The sequence below is a fragment of the Argiope bruennichi genome, chromosome 4 (genome assembly GCF_947563725.1).
Source record: "Argiope bruennichi chromosome 4, qqArgBrue1.1, whole genome shotgun sequence".
Lineage (NCBI taxonomy): Eukaryota > Metazoa > Arthropoda > Arachnida > Araneae > Araneidae > Argiope > Argiope bruennichi.
The window spans coordinates 130580727-130603750 of record NC_079154.1 but is presented as its reverse complement, the minus strand read 5'-3'; the positions used below and the strand labels follow the sequence as shown (position 1 = coordinate 130603750).

Here is a 23024-nt window from a genome sequence, read left to right as displayed (position 1 = left end):
CAAAGCTAGAAAAAATCTTCAGTTTTCTGCATAGGTCATTTTTATAAAAGAAAGCAAAGGGGCGAGGGACATCGAACAAATGAAAATAATTTGGAACAGTTGGAAGAAAGCATTCAACATGAAACACACGAATGATATACTCCTTTGATAATAACTTTAATATACAAATAAGACTGTGGTATGCCGGCGTCCTGGCATAGGGATAGCGCGTCTTCCCCGTGATCTGGGCGTCCTGGGTTCGAGTCCCGATTCGGGCATGGTTGTTCTTCATCTATTCTATCTGTGAGATGTGTGAATGTGCCCCCCTGTAAAAAGGGGTTGTGCAATCTGTAAAATGGAATGTGATGCTTGAGTAGCTAAGTCGTTGGCGATACTATAAAAACAAGAGACGCTTCCCCACCGGCTTAAATCGCCGTCTTCGTAACATCGGGCTTGTCCCTAGCAAGTGCCATAAGAAACAACAACAGACTGTAGAATTCGTTTAACTGTTTTATAGAATCCGTCTAGTCTAGATGTATTCTACAAGACGGTAAATCTTGACTAGATTACTAGACCATCGAAACTAGGCGTAATTTAAATAGGGATAATTCAAGAATATTGCCATTTTCACCTGACTTTGTTTTAAACTTTGAAAAATTAAGCAATGATTGAATAGATACAGTCATTAAAATCTGCACTGCTACAAGCAAAGCTGTTTCTCAATTGAATTTATATCGTAATAATTGTTTAATGTTTTCATTTTTTCCCCTTTAGAAACCATTAATACTTATAAACTGGTACAGCTCAAAGACACCTGCCTTTAGTTATACACCTATTTTCTCCCGTTAAAAATCGGTCAAACTCTGATACATATTGGGCATTTCTTTTTTCGACGATTTTCCATACAAATACGAATATTTTTGTTCAACTTTTTTGGAACACCAAAAAAAAAAAAAAAAAAAAAAAAAGCGGAACAAATGTTTATTTTCTCAAATACTGTACTTAGATATATACTCTCAATTACAAAGTTTCCTTAAATAAGCTGGTAAATTTTATGAATACCTTTTGAATTCTGTGAAGTTTCATTGTAAAAAATTTTTAATAAATTATATAGATACCGTAATGAAAAAGTGACAGTTAGTAAAATATTTCCCTTACACTATTTTATGCAAGCAAAAATATTTCATGCTTCTATGGAACAATCTTGAAAAAATATTAAAAGGAAAGTTATTTGACGTAGACCTCTTATATTATAGGTAATATAGGTAGCACATATATTATAGGTAATTGAAAGAACGGAATTAGAAAATTTTAAAGCAATTATTAACTTGCATTAAAATTAATTGCATTATAATAGATGCATTATAATAGATGCATTCATTCAAGTGTTTACAAAATTGTTCCTACACTTCGGATAGCTATCAAAATTGAATTATTCTGTCCATATTTGCGTTCACTTTATTTAGTTCATCATTGGCGATTCATCCATTAGTTCAAACACAGTACTATTTGGAATATGTCGGTCGCTTTCCAGCGGATTGCAATATAGAATGGGACCTACTAATAAGATTTTGAAAATGCGTCAACAAATATTTCTGAAAAATTGTCACAGATAAAATAACTCTCTTACGAAAAATGGATTGTAAACATTTAAAAAGCTATCTTTCATAGAATTGATATTTTCGTCTAGATAATAGAAACATTTTTCTACTCAAGTTACATTTCTGAGAAAAGAAGGCTTTGATTCAACAGAAACAAGGCTTATTTGTAAAACTTTAGATGCCCTATCATGATCGGAGTAGAGCTATGCATGAAATTTCTGAATGCTGCAGACGCTAGTTATTATGTTTATGTATACTCTGCACCAGCGTTTGTGGAATTTGTTGAATTATATCGTTTGAAATGTAGGATTCTGAACTACTGCTCGTACACTGGTATAAAATTAACCTAAAAATTTAGAAAAAATGTCAATTTATGTATTGTTTCTATAACACCTTATCCTCCTCGTTCCTACCTGAGGAAGTAATTATTCAGTAGTTTTTAATCATTGAAATGATTTGTTTATACATTTCTTCACAAGTATGCCAGAAATTCTGAAAGAAAAGCACTTTCATTCTGAAACTAGTGCCAGCATTACGATTCCATACATTCTAAGTCGCACACAATTGCGGACAAACAATTTTCTTTTCTTCTTCAACATTCCATTACTTCTATGAGATATTTTAAATGTTTAAATTTCAAATACCTGCTTTATAAATTCAAAGTTGCAACTTCAACTAATCAAAGTGAAGTGCAACATGAGTAATAAACAAATGCTTTTCAAGTCATGATGATTGGATGCAAATATTTGTACAACTATACAAATATTTGCATGTGATAACTTTTCAATATTGAATAAATTTACATTTTTGAAATCAATGTTTTTCCATCTAAATTTGTGATTAAACCCTCTAAATTTCAAAATAAGCATATCTCTGCTATTGACTTTGTTGTATATTCAGTATATGTACGGAGATGAATATTAAAAAGTCATGTTACTATTTTTGAAGTATAGGGGTCGTATCAAATTTAATTTTTTAACTCTTTATTTTCTATTTTCACAAAAATATAATATTTTCATACAATTTTCCATCTTATTTAATGAAACTCTGTAATAGGAAATATGTGTCTGTTTGCTGTATATAGGAATATAAATGTGTGTCCCATTTTTTAGAGGAGTGGGGGGGAGGTCAGGCTATATATATTTGAGCCTATATAGTTGTCTCAAAGTTGCGCAGAATGACTTCTACACGGAAGAATGCCACGAATTCTCTTTCAAATTGAATGTTTGGAACTTATTGTACATACTTTTTCTCTTTTTTCTCCTTACTTTTCTAGTTCTTTCTGTTTCAAAATCTTCGTGGCTCATTGCAGTCAACACTAAATTTTAAATTTCCCTCACTTGAGACCGCGACAATTTTTACGATGGATTGCAGACTCACGAATTGTGGTATAATTAAAGTTTTACGCCCATTGTGGAAGCGACGTCATTTACGGAAAAGTCCGAATCACCCTTTCTCTGTTCCTTCCACTCTCCATTAATTTTTTTTAAAGTTTTTATTTTTTTGCTCTCTGTAAGGACTTGGAATAATAATTACTGACGCTTTCGAAAACTTGCAGAAAAATATTGATCAAGGAGGATGCACTCTCGGAACAGTTCGAGAAGAATAATTAAAGTTTCCGACCAATTTTAAGATTTCTGTTTTGTTCTCCTCCTTTTAATGGAGGAGAGGAGGGGCTGAAGCCCGAGGCTTATTTTGCCAAACTCGTTAAAAATAATAACTATTTCGAAAAGGAATTAAAAAGTAGGATGGCTTTTCTTCTCGTCTTGTTGTAACTCGTTTGAACTTTATTGCAGTCTAAACTTTTCTAGAGAGAGAGAGAGAGAAAGTCTGTGCCTTTTCCGGTAAACGCAAAAATAGAAGTAATGAAGAAATATTTTTAATTAAAGTTAAAAGTAATATTACACACCTGAAATAATTCATAACTTTGTTTTTCTTTTTTTTCACAAAATAAAAATAATTTCTAGAATTTATATATATATATATATATATATATATATATATATATATATATATATATATATATATATATATATATATATATATAACATTAAAAATTGAAATGTTAATTTATATTTTGTTCAATTTTAGATTCAAGTTTCATTTCTGGAAGAATTGTTCGGTCTTGAAAGAGTGGAATTCTTGAATTTAGGCATTTACTGAAAAGAAAAGAACACGTGAAATATTTTAACACCAAAAATTATGCAAGATTATTTTAGACCACAGAGAAATGGGTTTATTAACACTTTCTAATCCATTGTGAAAAAGGTGTCATTTTTTTGTGACAAAGATTCTTTAATTGCAAGATTTACATTACATTTCGTCTAATTTTTTTAAAAATTTAATGTTGGTACATTTTATTGTTTGCACTTTTAGAATGACCGCGTTATTCCAATAAATTCAAATTAGTCTTGTTTAAATTTCTAGAAGGCACAGAAAATTTTTTGTTATCCTTTAAATTATACTTTACTGTTGTTTTCTCTTATTTTAATATTAGCAAATTATTATTTAATAGATTAATTTTTATTAGATAGTGATTCCAAATAAAAAGGACCAGCTGGTTGTCAATTTACAAAAAAATTAAATACAAGAATCTATATTTTTATTTCAAATTTGTTATTAATTTTTTTAAATCATTGTGAATACATTAAAAACTAAAACTTAATAAAAATTAAAAAAACGCTTTTATTAGCATACTCAAGCATAGAAAATATATTTTTTAAAATCTAAATTAAGTGAACTAGAATCAAATCGTAAAGACATGATGCATTAAACAAAACTAAAAAGAAATGAATCCACAATGGAAAGCAATACGGTTATTCCCAAATTTTCATGAAAAAAATTCTTTAAATGTTTTCGAAATACAAGTACATTTAAAATATTTTTATAGATGTCTTATACCTTTAAATGTTTTTATTGCAAAAAAATATTTTCTAATTTATAATACATCAATAAAATCTGAAATGATTTTTTTTTTATTTTACTTTTACTTTTTCTCATTGAAGGATTTTTTACCGCCTCTATTGCTTTACTAATTAATATTTAATCTATATTTTTGAAAATAGTCTCTAGTTATAAATAAGTTTGTCCTTCAGATCATATTCGCCTTGGACAAACGTTTTATTGAAAAAAATGTTTAGAATGACTTCTAAATGAGCCTCCATATCTCAGATATTAAAAAAGCAGTTGATTTTTGTCTCAATAAATGAATTACTCATAGCTGTGAACTGCACTTAAAAGGCTTTCAGGTAGTTAAAACAATTCTTAACCGGCTATCGTTTGATAGATTTCAGATACTATCGGAAACTGTGACAAAATTCTTTTACTTTGCGTTAGAAAATCAATCCGCCAAACTGCTGACCCATGACGTCGAATGCACTAATTAGATTTCTCTTAATAATTTAAGAACTTTAGATTTATTTTCCAATGATTTTAAAAGTAAAATTCTTGTTTTAAGGTATATACGACTAGATTGTAAAAAGGATTTTTCCATCTGAAAATTAATTCCAAACTTCGTAGATTATAAAACAGGCTGTTTTTATTATTATCTCTCTATTTACTCAGCCGTAGTGAGTTTATTTCTGACATTTCTATTAAAAAATTGAGAAAACTGCATTTATTTTCAGCGTACTTGAATAATCTAATTTACAAGTTCAATATCTAAACGCTTGATTCACTGAAAATGTGATATCTTAAAATCAGTTTAATAAAATTTCATGAAATTTGTTGAATTTGTTACCCAAACCCTTTGTGGGTGTGATAGACCGCGGATATTAAGATAGCTTCATTTAGATATGTTTTACAGACACTTTAAGCTCAAAACATAGGCAAATTTTGATAAAAAATCATTAATGTTAAACTTCAAATGCTCATAAAATTTTTATTTATTAAAATAGTTTTTATCTTGAGGTCCGTTACATTTTATGAATTTTGAGCTATATATCGGTGAAATAAAAATTAAATTTTTCCATCATTCTTCAACTTACTCAGCTTCTTCTAACATTGAAAACTTTGCTAAATGTTTGTTAAAAAAGCAGTTTTTTTAAAAACCTAAAGACAATGAGTGTATTTTTTCTTCTAATAGTGGCCTTTCAAGACTGGTTTAGCTATATGGTACAATAAAAATGTTTATGTATCATTATTTTAAAAAATTCATCTCCGAACCTAGTCGGATAGCTGAAGAAGTAATTTCAGATTTTGTTTTTTCGCTGAATTTAATAATTTTTGTACCGCTTAGGGGTAACACGAGGATGATTAGATTTTATAACTTTGATCTATGAATAAAAGACCTACTAGCCCACACTTTACATTTCAGATCTCCCCCCGAGAAAACTCATAGGCACGACAAGACTTCTGATTTAGTTTGAGCAGGATCACATATGCAGTAACTCTCATCATATCGCTCTGCAATCGAATCGCGTTACTTCTGCCATAATGCTATCGCAGAAGTCTCAATTAATCATAATATATAAAACAGCTTTAATGAATTATTCTAAAGTTAATAAGTAATTTAAAAATGTTCACGATATGATTGATGAGCGGAAAAATGTCGGTAGAATTGCGTGCATTCATAAATGAAGCCTTGTAAAATAAATTCAAGATTTGAGAATATCCAATGTAAAGAAGGTTTTTGTAGTTCAATATTCTGACCTGGAGAAGGTTTTATATGTTCGATATCTTTTAGATATCAGAAGAGATCATCACCCCCCCCGAAAAAAAGGACACACGAACGTCTCATTTTGGGTTCGGATAAGAATCGATTTTTCCATAAAGATTATTACAGAAAAGAAAAAGAAAAGAGAAAAATTCTGCTAAAACTTTCTTCTCTTTCTCTCTCTTACCGAGAAAAAGAAAACGGTGCATGGCAGGCAGGAACGGAAATGTGAAAAACGGATGATCGGGTGGCTGGGGGAGCGAAGTTTTGCCGGAAAGCACTTCTCGATCAAAACAGGGGATGCAAAGAAAAGGAGGGCTCCACTTCCTCAAACAAAAAATATCACAAAGTTTCCGAAATGTACTGAATATGAAAGAAAAAAAATGTTACATTTATTTCTGGCTGCGATATACATCAGCTGTGTAAGCTTGATGAAAGGTAAAAGACACGTCATTTGAAACTCTCGTATAATGGAGGGGAAAAAAAGATGGAAATATGGCTAGAGGGATAAAATCCAAGGAGAGATCAAGACACAAGCGTCCGCGCCATCTGGCGATAACATCGCTTATAAACGAAGTTAGTTTGATAGGGTAATTGTAGTATTTCAGTTTCGCCTCCAGAGATACAGCAGGCGATGATAGCACGAATTGATTGCGGCTATTTGCCCTGATGATATTTATCGGATTCGGGAAGGGAAATAAGAAAAAAGTATTTAAGGAAGTGGAAAAAAAGTGAAGTTATTCCATTCTAGCGTGTATGAAAAAAGAGAATCCATGCAAATGTAGGAGATAAAATTTACGGCTGGTCGTGTTCTCTATTCTATGACGAACTCATTTTGCATGGAGGAGTGTTATAAATTTGATTGAGCTCAAGTCATCAACTTGTTTCGAAACACTGATTGAAAAGGGTTGTTCTCGGAAAATAACATATATTTTTTTTATATTCAGTAAAAACGTAAGTTTTTTTCGTAAAGCTTAAATTTAATACATAGCCTAACTGCAAGCAGTACTGTAATATAATTTGTCATTTTTTACTTGTTATAATATTTAATATTTTATATCAATTTATTTTGGTCGATTCTCCTTATAACTGTATTTCATAGTCATTTTGTTTAAGATTAGAGTTTTTTAAATGCAATTTATTGGACATAAAACGTTATCAAGGATGATTTAGATATTGGAGAGAGGAGAAATGAGACTCAAACCGTGACAAAGATCTAAAAATTAGACTTTTTAGCTTATCTGAGGTTTTGGAGCTGTACCGTGTCCACAATAAGGGCAAAAGTTAACTCTTTTAATGACGAATGAAAAACGGATGTCTATGCGAAGATAACTGGACGAATTTATTATGGTTTAAGAAAAAGTCCATAAAACAAAACTGAGAATGATATTTAAAAATAAGCATGTAAGAAATAAAAATTTGAAGGTAGAAACATTAGCCCTATACCTCTTCAACTGTTCCTAATTTTTTATTCCCTGCTTTTCCCCCAAATAAACCACCCGAATGAAGTATGTGGCATCTTAATGCGACAACGAGTAATAAGGCATTTTAAATCACCGTAATGGAAAATGCCACTATTTTTCAGATTACTGATGGTTTTATAATAGTTTTATTGAATTCACTGGGAGATTTCCAGATTTTCAGAACGTGGGATGATCAGACTAAAAAGCAATATTGTTCTTCCACGGACCTGATGCGGTGTACCTAAAAAACAAAATTATATGTAGCAAACATCATGTTGCATTTCGGTAATATACTTGACTTTTCGGTTAGCCAACCAGTTAGAGCATTGACTCTATAATTTCCATTTATATGTTCAGAATACTGAAGGTTTATATAGTCGCTAATGAAATTAAACGCAACGAGTTTATTGAGTATGTAAAAAGCAGTGTAAAGGTGGTTTACAGCCAGTTATAAGGCGGCCAGTAAGCAGCGCATGAGTAGAAAGGCTGAAAAATGCTGTTCGGTCCATGGCAAGTACTTCTTCCGACGGGACAACAACATGCCACTGAATCGTATTTTTTTTTTTCTTTTTTCTTTTCTTATTGTGCAAGTGTTTGTAGAATTTTGAGAGGTTTTTTTTTTAGCGTGAAACAATTGATCGGGGTTAACTGAACTGACCACTAAATATGATACGCAGTGAAAAAGAAAATTCAGGGGCGCCAAAACAGCAATTTATAGCCAAACTTGGAATACCTGAAACTATCTTATGAAATTGTGGCAAACATATCACAAGGGCATCAGTCCTTTTATACGCATGCGTTGATTTACTGGCCGAGTGTAAACTTACATTAATGACCGGCTACAAGTTATTACAAAAGAAAAGCGTAAAGCAGACAAACTATTAGAAGCAATGGAAGATGACGCCTACCTCAGAAAGTTACTCAAATGTGACAACTATTTGCCATTGTCCCATTGGGGGCAGGTGATTTTCCTGAAGTAGACGTATCCTTCTATCGTACGTAATCGTTGGCTTCGTGTGAACGTTGCTTCAGGACAGGCTTCTAGACTTCAAGGCATTATAAAAGTCTAGTCTTAGAAACAAAGATGGATGCAGTGCAGTAGAACGAATGGATTCAACAATAATCGACATATCTAAAGAACCAAAAGATCAGTGTTTCTACTTATAAAATATCAAATCTCTTGTACTGCGCTGTAGTGAATTGTTCATTATTTTTTGACTAATATTTGTATTCATATTAAAATTTAAGGGAAGAAATTTTCAGTTGCATTATATTTAAAATCGAATTAATATTTCTTAAATTTTTACTTATACATTAACAAAAATGGGTCAGTCTGAAATCCCTTATTAATTATCAGAACGAATCTGATAATAACAAACGGGACTTAACGTAGGATCCTAAATATATTTTTTTTAATTTTTCATACAATCGTAATCAGATTCAATTCTGATACTGGCCTTGATGCCTGATTACAGTTAAGTTGTACCCTTCAAACTATTTTTGAACAATAAAACGAAGGATAATAAATTTAATTCTAAATCCTCAAAATCAAGTTTTTAAAAAAGCAATTTTAATTTCAGATATATATTCATTAAGGAAATCAAAGTAACATTGGAAATAAGGTTGATATTGATTGTTTGGCTATTTTCACCAAATTTGGATGACAGCAAGCTACTATCTGATTTATGTTTGTAAATGAATTATTACCTACAGAAGACGCATAGAACAATATTCAATAATAAATAAAAGCAATATATTAATATCAATACTGCTGTTCTTAAGAAGTTGACTGTGGTCATGTAGATATATAAATCCATCGTGATGTCTACCTGACAGTTAAATTAATTTAATTTCGCTTAATGGAATTCTATCTGAAATTAATTCATTTTTTGCATTACACTTTTCAAGTTGTTAAGAAAATTTTATTTAACACTTTTGACTTTTCCTTTTAAAATTCAGATAGTTACAGTTAAATTCAACTTTGTTGCCATTAGTTCCCTGCCCCCCCCCAAATATTTTATTTATTTTTAAAGGAAAGAAAATCTTTAATTAAAGGCAACATAACCGGTGCTCTAAAGGGAGAAACAAAATGAATTATTGATTAGCTTGCCTTGAGCCCTCTAGACGCTTCAGATTGAATTCGAATATATCAAGGCTTCTTTCAAATCGGCTTACCTCAACTTGTGCTACCTAACCCCCCCCCCCCCAACTTCTTAAATATAAAAAGAAGAGAAGAAAGGCAGCAAAGAACATCCTTAACACTCATGAATGTAAAAAGAATTCACCAAAATCCGGAAGTGGATTTTGAATGTAAGACAAGAATTTCATTGGATGAAATTTTTTCATGAAACTGAAAAGCGAGAAAAAAAGTGAAAGGAAGGAGAACATAAACTTCTACAGCTAACTAAAAAAAAAAGTGAATTTTTGTGTCTAAACGCAGAAATGAAAATTATTCCAATCCAAGTTGGAAAGTTGTAACTATGAGGCAATGGGATTAGAAAAAAAAATCAATTAAATAAATAAAGAAGCAAAAAAGAAAGAAAGAAATAGAATCTTTACTCCTTTCTGTCAATAATCGATATTTATCAGAGCCCTCCTTTCGTGGGAAGTGCTTTAAAAGTAAAATATCATGTAAGTCTCTCCCCTCCCCCTTAAAACTAACAATGTGTCGAACTTGAGTAGGGAAAGGACTCAACAAAAGCGTTTTTAATGTCAACATCGTTCAGTGTTGACACAGAGAGGGATGTGTTTAAATTTTGAAGACCCTTCCCTTTCTTAGAGTGCTTCGAATGGAATGGACGACCCGAGGGAGTATGCATGAGAACACAAGAAGTGGAAAAAGCTTCATAAACATATTAAACGGGGTTGCTTTTGTTTATTCAATAATAAACTGCAACTAAAACCACGCGGAGTGGCTAAAAGCAAATTTGCCAACATTTTATTGAGAAGTACTCATTTTTATGCTTTTTTTATTTGCACAGCAAAAAAAAACTTAAGATTTCAGATTTGTTTTTGTTTTTTTTCCAGATGCATTTTTTTTATTATTTTTTTTGTCCATCTTGATTTCTTTATTTTGTATTCAAAAGTCATCGAAGATATTTCATGAAAAAGAAATTTCTAATTCATTTTTCTTACACATGCTTAGTAATAATAATAACGTTCAGATCAAAGTTTCATACAAAAAAAGTTTTTGCTGTCGAAACCATTCAGAGAATCGTAAATACATCATCGGGGTCTTATTCATCAATTGATAGTCTATACAAAATAATTATTTCAGTCTTTTCTCCAAAGAAGAACCTGTATCAACGACAGCATTTTCAAGAAAGTTTTTCACGTATTTTCATGTATTTTTCAGTCTGTGAGACACAGTACTTTTTTATTAGTGCACGTATGATAATTAGAACTAATTAAGTGTTTCAATTTTTTCAATCTGCGGAATCTTACCAGTTTAGGTGAAAATGTCAGAAAAAACTCGGAGAACTTCAATCAATTTATCTTTTTGATTGCTGCCGAGATTAGCGAAAAAAAAGTAGTTTGGTACTGTTAAGAATAGAGTAAACGTCTCGAACAATATGGTACGGTTAACTGGCTTCTTAGCTATCAAACCAGGTATAAAAAATTTTATCTATGCAAACACGACTTATACACATAGAGATAATATGTTTCTTAAGTCTGCTTAGCGACTAGATTTAATCTTTGTCATCGTGGTAAGATATGATTATGGATGGTATAGCTATATTCTTTTCAAAGAACAAATCCTTAATGCTTTCTGCTTAAATATTCATGTCTTAGCGAAATTGTATTTCTTACAGAATTACTTTAAAGAGACAATATGGTCCAAATCTAAACCTAATAACAGAGACAGACACTATGATTCATGATTAAAGGATTTATACTTAACACCTTCAACAAACTTTTCACTAAGGAGCAATTGTGCTAATTCGCGAAAGAAAACCTCATTTATCAATTCAAAACCGCTCATAATCTAACGAAGGGAAGGCCCAGATTAGAAGAATAAGTTTATAATTTAATATGATGGTAGTATATCTTTAAAGTCTTCGTTCAATAAAATATCAAAAGGCAAAAGCAAGACAATTCCAAGAAAATGCCCTTCATATTTTCGACATAGCTTATGCATTAGTGAATTGTAACTGACATTCAGCGGGCAAACAGCACGATCTTTTTAACATTCGTTTATTAATCATTAGGTCAGAATTAGATCCCGAACTTTATATTGGACGGATAATTGTTTCAATATAGCAAACAACTTCGTCCGAAAGTTTCTTTTTTTTTTTAATCCTTACCACTTGCTAGAAGTAGATAACCGATGAGTTTTATTATTTGAATTGTTCAAGGATATGTGGTTTTTGTCTTTGTGATCAAAGCATCTGAGGTTCGAGATTCAGTTTTATGAAAAGTCCATCCCGTGTGTAAAGATATTTATCCATTAAAAATGAAACTAACGTTTACTTCGGGCTTGCCTACAGGAAAGTTTTAAATAAGTTCCGCCTCTCTCGAAAGATATATTCAAACACATGAATTCTTTAAAAAAAGAGATGATAAGCAGCATTTTTTTTTTATTTGCTTGAAGAGACATTATAAAATCAATCATGAGAATGTATGAAATAAGATTCATTAACAAATAACATTTCGAATCTATTTTACATAATACTCATTTATTGTTACTATTTTTATGTAATAAAATCAGTCTAACCCCACTTTTTTTTTCATAGACGCCTTTCTGAGTTTAAGAGCTCTGTCTTTTATTTATCTTTCATTTGCATCCATGAAATTGTTGACTCAATAATATTTTTGTTTCACTTTCCAATAAAGTGAAATTCACTTTCTGAGTGGATTAAAGCTTTACATGTGTTGCCAACTGTTTTTTTTTCTGCTTTCAATGTTAAACTAATTGGAGCCATGACTGTTTCGCTTTCATGACTCCACTTTTAAATGCCATTCTGAAGCGCTTAAATTTACATTTCATTATTTAAAAAAGTCCAAACTTAAAAAAAAAAAATTGATCTTTGACTTTCTTGACAATTGAAAACTCTTTTTCAAGATACTTCCACACAGATCAATCCTTCCCTAAGGCTACAATTTAAAGGCCTTACATATAAAGCACCATTAAATGCTAAATCCATTTGCATGCATGAACGAATTACTGATAATTCCTATAAATAGAATCAATGAATTTTCAAATATTATATTTCGCTTCACCTGAAAGTATTAAAAATAAAACTCACTAAAATGTTTCCACAAAAAGCATTTATTAGATTTTATTATATAAACATTTTCGCATGAATAAATTTGGTAAAAGCCTTACAGTACTCTCATTCTTGTGTTTGTAGATCGACCGGACTGCACAGTGCGCAAGGATTACGATGACCAGAGGAACGTGGTGCTCATCTGCCGTTCCATCGCCTATCCCGCCGTCTCCAACTTCTCATGGTTCCGAGACAATGTGTCCTTGAATGTCCAGCAAAGAAATGAGAGGCACGAGAACACCCTTGTGATCAAGACCGATGATAACTTGGCAAGGTACTCCTGCGTCAGCAGCAACGCGCTCGGCCCTTCTGATCCCTGCAAGCTGCAGCTCACTTCCCTTCCAGGTAATCAGCAGCATTATTTAGTTTTAGCTACCTTTGAATCAACAATATGTGTCTGAAGATCGCGTGACAACAGAAGATAAGTTAATTCAACATATTTATCATACAAAATTTACCCATGGTATTGATTTCATTTATACACCGAGGCACAACGCTGGACACCAAAAGAGAGTCACATTTTTTGTCTGGTTGCTTAAAGCACATTTATTCTTTTAAGCTGGCTTACTCATTTTTCATTTACGATCCACCAGTTGGAATGGAAAATGTATAAACTAGTTTGGGTGGACCTGTATGTCTGGAGAGTGATATTCCTTCATTTTTGATAAACGTTTCATAAATGATGTTTCGCGTTCACTCAGATAGGTAAGAGAAGTAAACAAAGTGGTAGAGACCGAAAAAAAATTTGATATTAGAACGTTGATTTTAGTGAGGAATGTCTTATCTCCACCTTTTTTGTAGACTTAAGTGTACCGGTGTTAACTTTTATTCATAGAAGTTAAACTTCTGCAGTGTGTTTATGTTGCAATTAAGTTAGTTATATTAGTATCATTAAGGGATTTGATATTTATAATAGGCATAGTAATTTAACTGTTGAAGGTTTTACACATTGAATAGTATCCCATCTTGAAACGATTGAAACTGAAAACCGATGAATTCAGTGTGAGAACTATTTAGCGTTTTCTACTTAAAAGTAAATGATTCATCAAGAACATAAATATCTTGAACCGAAAGCAAAAAATGCGAATTGAAATTTGTGTTTTTGATTCTGCGAAAATGAATAATTTGAGAACTCTATACGTTATTTTTTTTCTGCATTAAACTTTAAAACTACTGATAGAGTGTGATTTCATTGCACATTCACTTTCTTGTCTTCTCAAGTACTGATCTCTGTCTACTCTGTACTGATCCCCGTATTAATATTTTGGTTTGATATGAGCCCTTTTTGAAATCAACACCCTGATATCTTTGGTTTTAAGTTACATTTACCAAAAATAACCTTCAAGATAACCTGCGGTTTACAATAAATCATCCTTTATTTAAAAAACGAATTGTTTCCTCGTTAATAACAATAATAATTCATTAATAACGTTAATATCCCCTTAATTTGTTTCTCAACATCGATCCAAAATCAGCGGAGAATGGCAAAGATAGTTCAATATTGCTTTGAAGATTTGGTTGCAAAACGCATGGCGCAGAAGAACGCAATAGAGCCGCAACGACGCAGCATTATTATTTTATAAGTTGTATTCTCAGAGGTTTCATGAATCTATATGAATTGCATGAATCCATTTGTATGAGTAAGAATTGAGACTGGTGCATGAATTAGAAGGAATAGAATCCATTTATGCTACTTAAGTACCCTATCAGCCTAATTCTGCCACACCAATCTTATGTTCGGGAAAAGGTTCACAACTTAAATCACTTACTGTGTTTGTGTAATAATGGTATTAGCTATCTATAAGTATAATGGGACTAAATCATCGAAATTTACCACAAATTGGTGAGATAAAAAGTCTTAAAATCGAATTTCGCTCTATATGCATTATTAATATGGGAGTATTTAAAAAATATGCATATTCACATTTTAAAATCAGTTCGTGGTCCTTAGAAACGCAGAATCTTGTATATTCGCAACAACATCCTAGAGACAGAATGCTATACTAACCAATAATAACAGCCAAACAAGGATAACAAATTCAGGAATTTTACGTTGTTCCACCCTTTAAATGAAAAAAAAAAAAAATTCTAGTATAGAATGTATAAAACGTTGCCACTTGTCCCTTTGGCCTCCATATAAAGACTGTGTTACTTTGGTTCCTGGTCGTATCTGGTCGCAGCATTGTCACTAAGCTGTATTCAGAGATATAGATTGTACATTTCTGACTAACTGTTACAAGAGGAATAAAAATCAAAGTTCAGCTAAATATTCTTTTGATTTGCCGTTCTTATTACAAATTGATATGACTCAACTGATTTTTTAAAAAAATATATCAAAATAGTTCCTTTCTATCTGCATTATTAAGAAAACCTACTTTATTTCTCTCATAAATGTGTCATAGTTTTGCTAGAAGTTATTCCGGAATAAGGAGTCGAAACAAATGTCTCCTGATTCCAAACTCACCTCGCTGATTACAATCATTTCAAATGGCGCTAAAATCTCGTTTCACAATATGACATTTACTTCAGAAACACCTAATAATATTTCAAGATATCCTACGACAAAAATTTCCATTTGCTATTCAAACTTGAGCCAAAAAAATCGATCGGCATCGGAACCATTCTTTGGGCGATATGAATGTTTTATCTAGCTTGCCGTAAAGTCTCATGTATACAAATTGGAACGCAGTTTGCCATCATTAAGAAAAATGGAATCGAATTTTTTCAATAAACACACATATAGCTCGTAGCAAAAAGTTATGTTTCCAACTCGGCAACTATTCGCAAAAAATCGATACGATAAATACGGGTTTTTTTTTCTTCACTTTTCTTCTTTTCTCCCCCCCCCCTTCCCTTGTATTCGAGAATACCTCATTTGCAGTGCTAACTTTTTCTTTTCAGCCTTAATGCTGGCACCATTTTTTCGTTCTTTTTAACTCTCATTCAAATATTTTCTGTTTAACAGATAATCAATGTACGTTATCGGTTCTCGCCTGTCGCTAATGACTTTCATTGAAATCCCCCTCTCTTTTCTCTCTTCTAGTAGGAAACTTGGTTATTCATATATATATACATACATGCATATATATGGTGTAGTACTTAGCACCTTTCACCCAACAAGCTTTAGGAGGCAACACAGGAATGGATTTAAAGATTTTCGCTATTAAGTGTGCATGTTCATCGATTATCAAATTTACATTATTTCAAGTTCCTTGCAAAATCCATTGCCATCAAATTTCCAAAACAATGGTCTCATTATTAATTTTTTTTAAAATATTAAGCCATGTAAAACTGTCTTAATAATCTTCTTAGAATACTTTTATTAGCATTATTTTTTTACTTAATTGAAAGCTTATAAAAACAAATTAAGATTTTTAAAAAAATCTCCATCACAGTCCTTTTCCTGTTGAATCCATTTGAATTGCATGTCGTATTATTGTATCTTCAAAAAAATGGTATAATCTAAATTTCTTTTTGAAATTCTTAAAGTGGTAAAATTTGATCTCTCAGTTCTTTTCCTTTCTTCCCGAGTTTTTTTTATTCTTATTATTTGATGCTTAATTTTTAACAAGTTTAAAAGACGAAATAAAAAAAAACTTAACATTCCAGGAGAACATTAAAGATAGATAGGTTGTAAAATAATTTTTGGGAAAATAATATAATTATGAATTTGAAGGCTTATTGATTCCCTTTTAAGAAATTATACTAATTTATTGAATAAAGTTAATAATAACTAATTACCACCAATGTAAAATAAGTGTGTTTTTAAAGATAATCAATCCTACTTTTTTTATTGAATGATTGAAATATTTTAGGAACTCTAACTATTGCATTTGAGTTTTAGCAACAAAGCCTCGTTACAGAATTGAAAGTCAGTGACTAAAGTGAAAAGAAATTGCATTACGAGTTTCGAATTTATAATTATTCAATTTATGTGAAATGGTATTAGAATCGTGAAAACAAATATTACTTTCACATAGTTCTTATTTCAAATTCGTTTGTATTTACAGTCAAAAATATTAAAGAAATTCCTATGAACTAAAAATCTGCTTGATAAAGAAATGTGAAATGTATTGGTTAGTGTCCCATTTCTTATGTTTATAATTCAGCTTGGGTCTGATGAAAACATTTTTACTTTAAATGAGTTGCGATTATTGGTAAGATCTTATTACAGATTATATATAAATCTTAAAAAAATCATGATGAGGCAAATAATATGTGAAAAATAAATTTTAAAAACTGTTGTGTAATTTTAGGATCAGCGATAGATGATGGTAAAGTTGGACGTTAAAGTTGTTCATAGAGATATTGCTACCAACTCCAGTCTGATTTATTAAATGGAAATTACTAATTCAGAAAATAACTGCACTGATTTGTTAGTACTATGTCAGTTTTGTTAGTACTATGTCAGTTTTGTTAGTAAATATGATTGCAAATTTTCTTACATCTGCAACGGGCTTGATTCTTTTTATTCTGTTTCAGCAAAATCTAACAACTCGCATGTAAAAAGGTACATAACTTTAATTGCTCGGAAAACCAAAATTATGATTTAGAATTTATATGGATAATGTATGATTATTAAAGTTGGCCTTACCATTATCAATAACGGTTAACGGCTATTTTAATATATTGAAATTTATTTTTTTAAATCTATATATCGTATTATTATAAACAGCAGGAAAGTTAATCAAACGTACATAGGGATAAACAATTATTTTTAAATTTTAAACATCATTCTTTAGTATATTTCCATTATATTAACATCTCATCATAAAGCAGCATCATCGTTTTGAAATATAATCAAACGGTTAGGACAATAATGAAGCATTTTTAATCTCCTGCATCTAGTAAATCGGATGGCATTTGACCTAAGAGAAAATAAACATCCGACTTACGTGGCCTCCTATAAGTGGCCAATAATAATTGAATCTCCCTGTCTTGAATCTAAAGTCATCTGATTCCGAAGCAATACAAGACTATATGTGCCTTTTTTTAAAATTATTTTTGAATTGAAATAAAGCATAAAACGTACAGCTTACAGATCTATAGGAACACAATATTTGAGGAAAGGAGTCAATTTTCCTACCCTAACATGATGAACAGATAAATAAAAATGGATGGGAAATATGTTGCAATTATTAACTCTTCTACACACCTGACAGTCGTACTAACCATACAAAGATATCACCTCCGTTTTTTATTAAGACATCAAAACTTTGGCAGAATGCAATATTTAAAGTACACATATACAGTAGAGCAATGTTTACAGCACACAATAAATCGCATCCTTTATAAATGCAATGCTGATTTTTAAAAAAAAATCTAAATACACTACTATGCACTAAACTAAGATGTTGGTGGTCGAACTTCGCCTGACGCTTATGGTTGGGGGACAATCTTCGCAAACTAGAAGGAAACCAGCAGAGTATGATGACTAGGGGCACACAATAATTTCGACATGGTTGATCTGGGAAGGGGGACGGGGTTCGACTTCTCCGAAGAGAGCACACAACACTAAATACACTAAGCAAATTGTCTGTATATGATTGAATTTACTAAAATGAGGGTTATGGAATAAAAATATTATGCGCGAAATATAATTAGTATTGCATATTAGAATTTTGTTTCATTGCAAATTTCGAATGTGAAGAATTTTGTTTCTTTGACTGATTCGCAAAGATTGCGAATAAATAATGTAAAAGATAATTCAGTTGTGACGTTAAACAGTTATTGCTTATACACGAGATACTCACATTACATTTTGTAACAACTAAATTCTCTGTGTATAGCTGGATCAACTAAACGTTACATTTTTGTTTTATGTTTAAAAACTGTTATTACGTTTTTACGTTTTGAGTAATAACAAGAATTCGAATTGCGTTTGCGTTTAGAAGTCGTTTATTACGATAATGATCGAGAGTGATTTCGTAAAGATAAAAAAATCCCCCCAAAAATTTGAAATCTTGAAAAATCGAACAACGCGTGGCCAAAGCAAATATCCGCAGTTATTTTCTTTTAATTTGTAGATAATATTTGGTGTAGATATCCTGTGAATAAATAACTAAATGAAGTACAGTGAAGAAATCCAAAATCTTCTTCAAACTTCTATCTTTAACGTAATCAGTATAAAGATTTCGGGGGTTGGAGGACGACAGAAAAGACAATGTCATTAGATTATAACAGAGAAATACGCAAGAAAAAATTCCACTCGCTCAAACCAACGCTAATTGATGCACATTAATTATTCAGAAGACTACGATTTTTCTTGAGCTAAAATGTTTCTATTCCTATTACATCCTTTCTGTTCACCCACCCTTTTCCCACCTGTTTTTTTTCTCTCTCTGAAAATTCTTCGCCCAAGTTTGTCTTAACATTATAAAGTTTTTATTTTGTTAGTTGAGGGCTAACCGCTACCTAATGAATTCAAGATATGACATTTGTGAATTTCTTCCATTCTTTTTCATCTGGTTGAAATTATTTTCTACAAAATTGACCATAATTAATTTAAAAAAATACTTAAAAGCTAAATAAATACTTTTATGCCTCAGCTCAACAGTTTTTCTTTTAAGGAGCCAAATTTAATAATGTGATGCCCTAGTCTAATGAACTTAAATAATAGGTAAACCACATGAAGCAAATCTTCAGCAATGAAAATTTTTATGTTTCTAGGAATAAAAATTAGTATTTAATCCTTTTCAAAATTGCAGATATTTTTATCCTATCTAATTCTTGTATAAATAATTATAATAAACTTTTCAAGCCTACTGAATTCGACAGTACTTGTTTATCAGTGTGTGCAGTGTTGTCAGCGCAGTGACTTGTACTGTAATATACATATGTAATTATCATTACGGCATGCATTTTCTTCTAAAATATAAATAATAGAAGCTAATATCATACATCAGACTATAAAATACTTCTTAAGATATAACAAGTCTAAAAGTTAACATTCTTAAATTAAGGAATAATTGAAAGAAATTCAATGATTTCAGAAGAAAGTCAAGAGTTTCAGGTAAATAAAGGAAGTGATAAATTCGAATAGAATTAAAATAACTCTGTTTAAATGACTATTGAATGTTCTTTATTATTAATAATAAATCATCTTGGAATTTCTCGCGTAATTCATATGAGGACACGGTGAATATATGGTAAGATCTAGGCTACTGTTTCAGTTTAATACTCATTTTATTCATTGAGTGTGCAGAGTTATTGAGTTTCAGGGATATTTTCACAAATTATAACACTCGCGCTCATACAATTATTGTAAATTAATAAGCTCTACAGTGTCGACATGCTGCTTTGGCTTGCTAGAACTTTCTGCAATCAAGCATGTATGAAACATCACAGGAAGACAACTCCAATGTAATTTACAATTATCATTAACAGTTCTTACACTGATCAAATGTTAACAGTTCTTATACTGCCACTAAATCTACCTAATCGTTAAAAAAAAAGATTAATACAAATTAGTTTGATATGAATCGTTATCTTTATAATTTTGAATTGAAATGAAAATAATATAATATTTCACTGAACATGTAAAAATAATTAAATTCTCTAATTTAAAGGAAATTTTCTGAAGGAAATATCTGTGCAAGATACAAAACTAGTCCTCCTCTTTTAATAAACTGGTCAGTTTAATTTTATATTTCAACATGTTTTTAACTTATATATATATATATATATATATATATATATATATATATATATATATATATATATATATATATATATATATATATATATATATATATATATATAATGTATTGTTACGAAACTTCAATCCCATTAAGACCGTAAAGTCACCGGGTCCACTTGTAGTGAGTGTATGGTGTGAAAACAATCAGCAGGTCTTAATAATGAACGACGACTTTTATTAAATACGAAGACAAGAATACGGGGATAACAAATATACAGCTGAGATGAGCACAGTCAAACGCAGCAGAACACTACAACAAACAGTAGCTCACAAGCAGTAATCGGTAGTAATAACAACCACAGCACTCAAAGCGCCCAGACAAAATTCAGCAGAAGGAGTGAATCTACATAGTTATTCTCTAAGATCTCTCTAAACATCTGCAATTCTTCACTCTGTCTCCTCACTTTAACTGAATCCATCTACTGACTCACTACTACCCGACTGTCTACTCCACATACAACTTGATGTTGCTTCTATAATAAACTCCAGGATTTGGCACACAACTCAATTCAGTAATCGCTTGTGTCCCACTCCAAACTTGCGCTTTGCTGAACTGATCCAACTATCCCACTACTGCTTCGCAATCCTCTCGTCGACTCTATTCACGTTTCACGATTGATTGCAGTTTAAGACTGCCATCCTTTTATAGTTCCCGGGAAGCTGGAAGAGAAGGTTCTGGGACAATCCGATGTATCTTGGTTCCAATTGGCTCATTCACTAAAATTCTGCAAATTTCCAGTACTATCTGTTTTGTCGCCAAAGTCACCAAGCTCTGGGATCACTGACGTGGCACCCGATCAGCATTCAACAAAGCTGATCGTAAAACTTTCTTCCCAGTGATTGAACTAACCGGGATGGGAAGTAACTTTGCAGATTTGTAACACTATATATATATATATATATATATATATATATATATATATATATATATATATATATATATATATATATATATATATATATATATATATATATAATAAAAATGGCTAAAATAATTCATTTCATAAAAAATGATTATAAATATTATGCATTATTTTTTTCGATATAAATAAAAGCGTCCAATTACAGAATTAGATAATTTAACAATGGTAAATTTCAAAGACATATAATATTAAAAATTATTATTATTTTTAGCTTGACAAGTGAAATTTAACAAGTCTGTTTAAATGCTAATTAATATGCCAATGTATTATACAAGAGTAATTATCATTTTTACATGCTTTTAAAGCAACAAAAGATTTAAACACATCTTCCAATTCAATATTTCTGTACAAATTTAAACTTCAAAACAAAGTATGCTATGCTTGAAAGTTTATCTTCATTTGAATAGTTTTTTTCCCCTTATTTTAAGGGGAGTTTTCTCCAAATGCATTAGTAGGTGAGGGAAAAAAGAAATAATTGTTTGTCAAAAATTAGTTTTAAAAATTTTGCTGCAGGATTGTGAACCTTTTCTTTTTCTAGTTCAAGAGCAAGGGCAAACAGTTTGCAATTAATGCATTTTTCACTAAGTTCTTTCGATAAGTCATTCCGATTGTTTCATACAGGTAAGTCGCTCTAGTTGTAAAATATTAAAACATAAAAACATTAAATGAATGTTAACTTCTTTACATTAGGGAAGAGCTAAATACAAATGATTTGACAAAATGTCCCTAATAGAAGATTTAATGACAGGAATTTTCATGAGTTCTTCGATTTCAAGAGACATCCGATTTCTTGGCCATCTGAATATGATCTGACCATAGTGCACAGGATTTGATCAAGTGAATTATAGAACTTACTGAGCTGCCACACTGACAAGTCGAACTTTGGTCAAAGAAACGACTATTACGCACAGAAAATACACCATGGCCAGTGTATAGTTAGTTAAGATAAAAAATCACCCTGAATTCGGTTAACCGAAACGTTTTTAAAATGTTGATAGGTTGTTCGCCCCTTGATGAAAATATTCCATCTCTGCTGCCAATACTTAATTATTAGTTTTTAAGTCTCATTTCTGAGTTCTATTTTCGATTTACGGAAAGATATTTCTTTGGTTTCTAAGTTCAAAGCTTCCATATCACTGTATCTGCTTTTTCATTTCCAATATATCCCTGATGAATATATCCAGATAATTTCAACACCGAGTTCAGCAGCTTTTTCTTTTATACCTAATATTATTTTTTGTTTCACCAGTGGAATCTAAAGCCATTAAAGCCGATCTTGAATCAAAAATTATCTTTGCCTCTTTTATGTTCCGTTGAGTGGCAAACTCCAGAGCATTTCTGATTGCCATCCCTTGTACCATAAAGTCAGTTGCATTGTCATTCAATTTAAATATAAATATCAATAATATTGAATCAAAAGTAAATGGGAAGGCATTTT

At 31.1% G+C, this 23024-nt stretch overlaps 1 protein-coding gene across 1 annotated transcript in view; it reads left to right on the top strand.

The window, feature by feature from the left end:
* Nucleotides 1–23024, top strand: part of LOC129967019 (hemicentin-1-like) — a 500464-nt gene that overhangs the window by 403330 nt on the left and 74110 nt on the right. Inside the window, exon 10 of the mRNA XM_056081650.1 lies at nt 13049–13309. Within this exon, the coding sequence (XP_055937625.1) occupies nt 13049–13309 (261 nt within the window). The remainder of the gene's footprint in view (nt 1–13048; nt 13310–23024) is intronic.